Source organism: Neltuma alba, unplaced genomic scaffold (genome assembly GCF_004799145.2).
Source record: "Neltuma alba isolate B1F8T4 unplaced genomic scaffold, ASM479914v2 tig00010473_pilon, whole genome shotgun sequence".
NCBI lineage: Eukaryota > Viridiplantae > Streptophyta > Magnoliopsida > Fabales > Fabaceae > Neltuma > Neltuma alba.
The window spans coordinates 1-8132 of NW_021635361.1; the positions used below are offsets into that span (position 1 = coordinate 1).

At 34.8% G+C, this 8132-nt stretch overlaps 1 protein-coding gene across 2 annotated transcripts; it reads left to right on the top strand.

The window, feature by feature from the left end:
• Position 1: 1 nt before the first annotated feature.
• On the top strand, positions 2-5650 carry LOC114756754 (non-structural maintenance of chromosomes element 1 homolog). Of its 2 annotated transcripts, none has more exons than XM_028945692.1 (7): positions 2-69; positions 1617-1812; positions 2653-2849; positions 3798-3878; positions 4241-4474; positions 4726-4803; positions 5013-5650. In XM_028945692.1, the coding sequence occupies exons 2-7, from the start codon at positions 1698-1700 to the stop codon at positions 5361-5363; spliced, it is 1056 nt and encodes a 351-aa protein (XP_028801525.1). In that variant the 5' UTR covers positions 2-69; positions 1617-1697; the 3' UTR covers positions 5364-5650. The 2 variants fall into 2 exon arrangements, with proteins under 2 accessions (XP_028801525.1, XP_028801526.1); XM_028945693.1 differs by having other exon boundaries at positions 13-69; positions 1694-1812.
• The last annotated feature ends 2482 nt before the right edge of the window (positions 5651-8132 follow it).

The following is an 8132-nucleotide window of genomic DNA, read 5'->3' on the forward strand; positions in this document are numbered from 1 at the left end:
TCCCCCCATTACTTTGCTCACCTTCGCCGTCTCCAGTTTGCTCTTCAGTGCTGTTTTGCTTACCTTCAGGTTTTTCGTCTCCCTTTTTCTATGCTGTTCTTTTCCCCCCCTCTTACCCTTCTCTTCTCTTTCTATTTCCTGACTGTGTGTCTCCCTTTTCCCCTCAAAGCTTCGAATTTTACTGTGTATTCATTGTATTTGGTTATTTTGAAGTCTACCTCTCGTCTCATATTGTTCTTCTTCCCTCTCGATTTGTTGTGTACCGTGGAATTTTCGCTATTGTAATTACAGTTGGAAATCGTTCCTCCTTTCTTGTTTATGACCTTGACAATATATTAAGGAAGTTGGGATCAAATTTTTTGGGGATCAGCAGTTAATTAAGGGTTGAAAATGTTATGTCAAATGGTTTTCTTGGAGGTGATTGAGGAATGTCGTTCTGGTTTTTTTTTTTTTTTGGCTACTGTCGTTCTGGTTTTTCAATGGATTACTGCGTCTCCCCCCCCCCCCCCGGGGGCCTGCGTTTTACTTCTACACGAGATGTACTTTTTCTCCCTTTGGACCTACTGATTTTTTATGACTTACCTGAATATTAGCTTCGAAATTATGGGAGGCTCATTGAGCCCATGGGTTCTCTGATTATAGGCTTATGAATTGAAAATTTATAGATGGTGGGATTTCTGATAATGGCTTGAAAATTATAAATAATAGGATTTCTGATTTGAAAATTTAGGCTCGTGACTAAGACTTAATTAGTCTTAAATTTCTCATTATTTGCAAAAGACCATGGATAGAAGGTAATAACCAAAATTCTAACGTCATGGTAGCAGTCTCGTCATTTTACTCAGCGAAGTTCATCATTTATAGCATTTAAAGAGCCATGTAAGACAAAAGTAAGTTAAATGACATACAATCTTATTATACCGAAGATTTTATCAGATTCTCGTGGCGATAGTTATAACAAAGATTTGGTCTTTGTTTTGACTTTCATCTTCTACTACAAGTTATTCGCTTATTTGCTTCATTTCGTCTAATTCAATTATATATCGTCAAACAATATGGGGAAAAATGAAGTTTAGAATCAATCTGCAATTTTTGTTATCCAAGAGATTCAGCATCTTCAAAATTAAGCGAAGGGTCTGTGGTTTAAGTTAAATATCTATCAAGTGAAAGAAATAAAAGCATCAAGAGTTTATATATAAGTTTATTTCCTCATTTTCCAGTTCTCTTTTCTTTTTCTCCATTTCTATTTTACTTAAGAAGAATCGCCTTACTGACAAAAAACAATTTGACTGAAAAAATACTCAGCTTTGCCCTTAATTTTTTCTATGATACAAAAGGTTTTGCAGAGGAAAAATATGATTATGAAGAGATAAGTGAAACTCAGATACGGGATATGGAATCTGAGATTTTTACATATGATTTGAGTTTGGGATGCTGGGGCACTAGTGTGGGATGTTGAGGCTGGATCATTACATTTTGTATATTGTTAATTTGTCTTTATTGACTTGTTGTCTAACTTAAAATGTTGTATGCAACTTTTTATTATTACGCCTGTTAGATTCCTGAGGTTTCCAGAAAGCTCAAGCTCTACACTCATTTCGAAGAGTTTGTACTAGGGAATTTGAAGTAAATGAGTCATCAGTCATGTCTCTAAAACCCTGATCTCATCTCGAGTTTTCTTATATCCTTGGAGAAACATGACGGAGTTAAGCTGGAAGCATCATGCCATAATTCAAGCTCTATTGTCACGCGGGCCACTGAAGGAAAAGGACTTTTACTCTCTGTTCAATGGCCTCACAGGGAAAAACCCAGGTTCCGAAAATATGATTTCTTCCTCTGTAACTCATAGAAGATTGATTATCTGAGGCCACATATTTATTTTTCTGGACTTGGTTGTTATGTTGTCGATTCTCAAAAGGGTAGTCTTGTTCCAAACTTCTTCACAAGAGCTGCTTCCTTAAATTACTTGGTTTTTTGGTTTAGATAAGAGCTTATTGTGGAAACTCAAGTATTTGTTAACCTTGAATATGGCATCTAGCCTAAATGCCTTTGATAAATTATGTCAATTTCTCCTTTAGGGCTTGATTTTTTTTTTTTGGGGGGGGGGGGGGGGGGGGGGGAAGTAAAATCAAATAGAAATATTGATATTTTCCTCACTCTCCGCCTTCCACTGATTGGACGTTACATTGCCATTAATAGGATGAGATGAAATTGAAGGGTAACATGATGCTCTTGATGCTTATTTGGAAAGGTTTTTTTTTTTTTTTGGGGGGGGGGGGGGGGAGACCATCCAATCTGGAATGATTTGAAAATTTGGGTTCGGGTTGGATTAGGATGGTTTAAAAATCATCCTGATCAAGTTATCCACCACTCGAAACCATCCTTCCAATCAAGCCTTTACAAATGTTTTCTGTCTCTCTTTTTTCAAAAAATTCAAGGAATCTTTGCATGATATGTTCTGAACATCAAATCTAGTATAGCAATGTAAGCATTAATGGCTCAACTGCTGAAGCAATGAAACTGGAAATGAGCTGAGAACTGTATAATCGGGAAGAGTTTTAATTTTATGATTGAGAAAAGGTTCGTGTCATGTATTCCTTATGCAGTTTTTAGTCAAGCTATTGATTGCGGTTGTCATAATTGATAATACAGGCACTGATCAACATAAACTCCAAGAGTATCTTCTGAAGATAAACAAAGCACTTTCTTTTGTTCATTTAGAGCTGCGCCGCTGCATGAATCAATATGATGCTCAAGTTTATTACGGAGTGGTCAATACTGTTTCAGATGAACAATCCAAGTTGGGGACAAAGTACACAGTTCCACAAATTGCTTTTTATAAGGCCATTGTAAGTATTCCTACATTTGATTCTGTTTCTCTTTGTGTCTACTGCATGTGGAAAAAGTATTCATCTCTACTAACTGCTTTGTTAGGGCAATTGCTTCAGATTAACAATCTAAGCAGGGAATAATTTATGGCATTCTGAAATTTGTTGAAGATTACGAATGTTTTGGTCAATTACTGCGGGTATATATTTTGAAATGGGTATGGTGATGTTTAATGGAATTTTTAGTATGATTTTTATGGGGTAATAGGACTTGCATCAAGTTCTAAGCTGCTTACTGTATTCTAGGGAAAACTTTGATGGTAGTGGTGAAGTGTAGCATAAGTAGCAACATAGCATCCTCATGCACACTTTCCAAGGAGACTTGGGGGGAAAATGTTCTTAGGCATCCAACACTATTTATCTTGTTGCCACATTCTCATTTCTTCTTCTTCGGAGTCTTATTATTCAGGAACTGATGGAGATACACCCAAAGGGAAGAGTAATAATCATAAATTAGAAGGGACTTCTAGAATAGGCAGATTTAGGGACGAAATGCAATCTTCAACCCATTGATCCTTATGCAAACCAACTACAATATCTGCATGGAATATGTGCTCACATGCATCTTTGTGCTTCAATAGTAAAAGGTCCTCCACCTCTTATTTATTTTGCTTTTAAAAAAAAAAAGCATGGTGCCGGTTGTCTATTTTTTTTGATAATTCAGGAAAATAATTCATGATTAAAATTGATTCACAGCAATTTATCTCATGTTGCTTTTATGCTTTCCCTTTCCCTCTATTTGTGCTAATGTACAGCGTGTGCATGTCCATTTGACTATAGAATGGGTAATTATGCATGCAAAAGTTTTGCCCCTATAGCACCATAAGTTTTTGCGGATTAATAATTTGACCTCTCATATTATGGCATTTGACACAATATTTATTGCTTCATTTTAATGTCAAATGACAGATTGAAGCAATAGTACAAGATGGTACAGCTCAAGGTGTTGTCTCCAACATTGATGCTCTGAATTTTAAACTGGATAATCAGGTTATACATTTTCACTTGCCTGAATTTCTCTGCCCATAGATAATTGACTCTTCTTTTAATTTATTGGTAGTTGCTGCCCAAGTATGATTGACATAAAGTTTCTAAATAGAGGACAAGCAACTGATAAAACTTGAGAAACCCGATTTCTTGGTTTTCACATCTATGTTTACTGACTTGCACTTTACTAGTGAAGGAACTATCCTCTTTTAGGTAGATGAACCTTTCAAATATATCAACATAGAATATTTGTATTTTGCGCTTTTAAGTAGATTGCTGTTATTTTTCTGTTGGAAAATAAGAACGTGGTTGATTATGGATGCACTCAACGGCAATCCACAATTTTATGGTTTGAGTATGTTCAGGTTACGGTTGCATCACAATCTCAAGGAGGCCAGCATGAAGTCCCACCTGCGTTGAAATATTTCTCAATTTCTCAGAAGGCAAAAACTCTTGATGAACTTGTGCAGGACCAGTGGCTCAATTTGACAGCAGATGGTAATATCACACTGGGTGTGAAGTCATTTCTTGATCTCCGGAGTTGGTTTCGAAATAATGATGTTCCATCATGTCATGTTTGCAATGAAGCCGGAGTGAAGGTTGTTCCTGTTGCATTGCTTCTAAGTCTTTTTCTGTTAATGTTTCGATTATTCTGAATCATCAGTGTATTTGATATTTCCCTTTTCCCTTATTCTGAATCATCAGTTGACTAACCAGCTGTCTTGCATGCACTGAGAACAAGAAGTGAACATCACTAGATATTACTGTGTCTGAAGTAGTGGGGGCTGAAAACAATTATATCTGATTGCTAGTATTTGAGTCTTGAATTCCGTTCATTTTTGTTTTACAGGCAGAATTATGTCAAAATGAAGCTTGCACAGTTCGAATTCATCACTACTGTCTGAAGCAACTTTTCAATCGGAGACAGGTATAACTCTTGTTGCATATTTGTCTTCCCACATCTAGAACATGGAGTCTTTGTCAATGGCATTGGGGCATGAAAGCTCTCCTATAACTAGGAGATTGCGGATTCTATTTTACTTATAACCTCAAGTTGTTAGTGTTTGTCCTCAAATTTAAGAAGAAAAAAAATTACATCGAGTATTTATCTGATTATGACTAGTAACTGGTTGCCAGGCAAAGAAAGTTTGCCCAAGCTGTGGCAACCACTGGCAATATACACTACCCAAGGAAGAAGCTATCCAGATTGAAGATGACACCGTACCTGGAGCCAGCCAACCGTCGACTCGTTCTAGAGGTAAAAAACGTGGAAACGATAGAACTCTTGAGGAAGACGCTGTTGGATGCAGTAATGGGGATGAGCAAAATGAAGGAACAGGAAGCCAGCATGGTGCAGGAGTTGCACAAAAGAGGCGTAAAACCGCTAGAACCAACGATGCAGATGTAAATGGATCTGGTGTGTCTCAATCTTCATCATCTACTTCTGACTTCAGAAGAGTAACTCGAAGGTCTGCTCGTCTAATGTAAATACTGGCACACTTTTGAGCTGTATATTTTTGCTGCTGACGACTGCATATTCTGATTTTTCAACTTTGCTGTGTCACGGAGATGTTCCCTTGATTAATTTGCCGTGATTGTCTGAAAATCGAGAATATGCTGATTACATGATAGATTGGCCAGACCGGTCTGAAAATTCCTACTTTCTAGCTATCAGATCCAAAATCTTTGTTGCTTTTACTTTGATATTAACTGAATATTTTGCTTGACTCATTTTGAGGTGCTAGAAACCAGCATGTTCATCGGTCTGATGAAAATCAATGCTTCTTTTTTTTTTTGTTGGGAACCGGGTTATACTGGGCAAAGCATTCTGTACCATATTTTGCCACAGATGACTTGTAACATGATATAGCGAATCTGTATTTTGTGATATATTCCTCTGGTCCTGAATATAAGATCCCTTTTACAGTGTAATTTACACTATAAAAAGGGTTTTATATTTAGGACTGAAAGAATAATTAGCTAGGACTACTTTGAATTTACACACACAAACTCAGGACAGCAGGCTTTGGTTACGGGGAGGGGTGTAATTTGCAGTGGAATAGAAATTTCACAAGCACCTGTCTAATTCTAAATGTAAGAGTGAGATAATTTATAAAGATTAAGAGAGCTAATTTAGTTGCATATAAAAAATGTGTTGGTATCTCAAATACCCCTTTAATCATTATTGGTGGAAACTCCCTTTGAATATAATCAATGAAAATAATTTTTAAAAAATTACAAATTTATCAAACGAAATATATTAAGATCTTACCTTTAGAATTAGTAAATTTGTCAGTTAACTTGTACATTGACTAGACTAGAGGGGGTAAAACTCCTACCTTTCATGCATTGCACAATTTAATGAGGCCTCTTCAATTTTCTTGGTGAAACATTGAAGCTTCTGTGGTCCAGAATCCAGATTCATTTAATGTAACTATAATTACTTCTTTTTTTCCTTTTCTGACCAGAAAGCAAATGTGTAATTTATATCATAGTACAGCTGATCCGATCTAGTATTCAATGCTTGAATTATGTGGTGTTAGTTTCATAATCTGTCATTCTTCTTTTACTGGTAAGTCATCAAGTCGTCCCAGCATGAGTTATTGTATTTATGTTTTTAAATAAAAATAAAATTGCTATTGTTTGACATATGTAGGATAACAATTTTCATAAAAATTAGAAAATTAAAGATATTAACTAAACTAAATGAGAACTATATAAACTTAGTCATATTCTTATTTTAAATCATGATATATTTTGCTGAGGCAATACTACGTTGAGTTTGATCCTCATCTCCAAGTTCAAAACGTGTCTTATGTTTAAAAAGTACTTATCTAAAAGTTTCAAGGATCAAAAAACCAGACCAAACACTAAACTGGTTAAGGTAGTGGTTCAAGAGTCAATTGGTCAGACCGAGGTCAACTCAGGATCTAACCGGTCATATTAAAATAATGTAATTTAATTAAGTATAACAACATTAATAATCACTTATAATAAAACATAAAGAAATATGACAATAGTTTAATTGTAATAATAATAAAGTATAACAATATTGAGAATTTTGATCTTTATGGTTCATCATTAACTAAAATTAATCATCATTGATACCAAAATTATTATTAAAATTTAGTTAAATCTATAGGAGCTGAGATATTAAGAGCTGAATGAGAAAAAATATGATCAATAATAACTTAACCATCCAAACCGGCTTATTACCGGTTCACATCGGTGTGATTAGTTCACTGTCAGTTCAACTCTCTTCCTGATTAATATCCAAACCGGACCAGATCACTGATCGGTTCACTGGCCGATTCAGTCCGGTTTTTTGTTCTCTGAAAAGTTCATAAATGATTCACGAAGAAAATTCTCATGTGCCTTCATTTATTTTTTCAAAAAATAACGTACCCTACACCAAGAAAAAGAAGACAAATCACGTGAAAGTGAGCTGACTTGGAGAGTTGGAGGGAAAAAGAAGCATTGACAATTACATTTGCCACTACCAAGTACCTTGCATGCTAAGGATTTGACAAGGAGATAAGATGTCTATATTTTAATGTATATTTAAATTCATCCAATTATATATTATAATTATAGTTATAATATATAATATATATCATAAATTTTTAAAATAAAGTATATTATTTACTCCTCCAATGAAAAATTTGACTTAAAAACTTTTTTCCCCCCTTAAATCATGACGTAAATGTATTTTCTTGTACCCATTTTCTTATTGACAACATTTACATGAGCACATTCCTAGGTAAATGACCAAAAAAAATCTTAAAAAATAGAAATGAAAAATCAATTATTTGAAATTTTAAAACACTAAATTACTTTGTCTAGACTAATAATGGTAGTTCTAGCCAATATACTTGATTAGTAAGGATATTTTAGTAAAGACAACACCTATTTATTACAAATAACTAACTTAACTTATTTCTTTAATATCTTTAAATTAGTTAACTAGTTCTTATAATAGACTGGAGGCAGTATTCATTACATTTTATAAACCAACTTTGTCACAAAACAAAATCCCAAGTGTCACTGCTGGAGCTCTAGCAGTGAGTGGCTGGCGAGAGGTGCTGATGTGGCTTTTCTTTGGTTTTTAAGTGAAGAGGCAATATTGTAAAACCACAAATATTTCAATATTCCACTTTGGTATTCAGGCCAAAACAAAAAGTCCATTTTGATACAATAGACTGATTTGGAATTATTAAAATTGGAACCACTAATTTGAGATGTTGATTTTTTTCCAGG

Bases quoted from the DNA above. Each gene is read 5' to 3' on its own strand.
- LOC114756754 (XM_028945692.1), top strand. From the start codon at position 1,698: ATGACGGAGTTAAGCTGGAAGCATCATGCCATAATTCAAGCTCTATTG. The intron at 2,850-3,797 runs GTAAGTATTCCT...GTCAAATGACAG, and splicing joins TTGCTTTTTATAAGGCCATT to ATTGAAGCAATAGTACAAGA. The intron at 3,879-4,240 runs GTTATACATTTT...GAGTATGTTCAG, and splicing joins ATTTTAAACTGGATAATCAG to GTTACGGTTGCATCACAATC.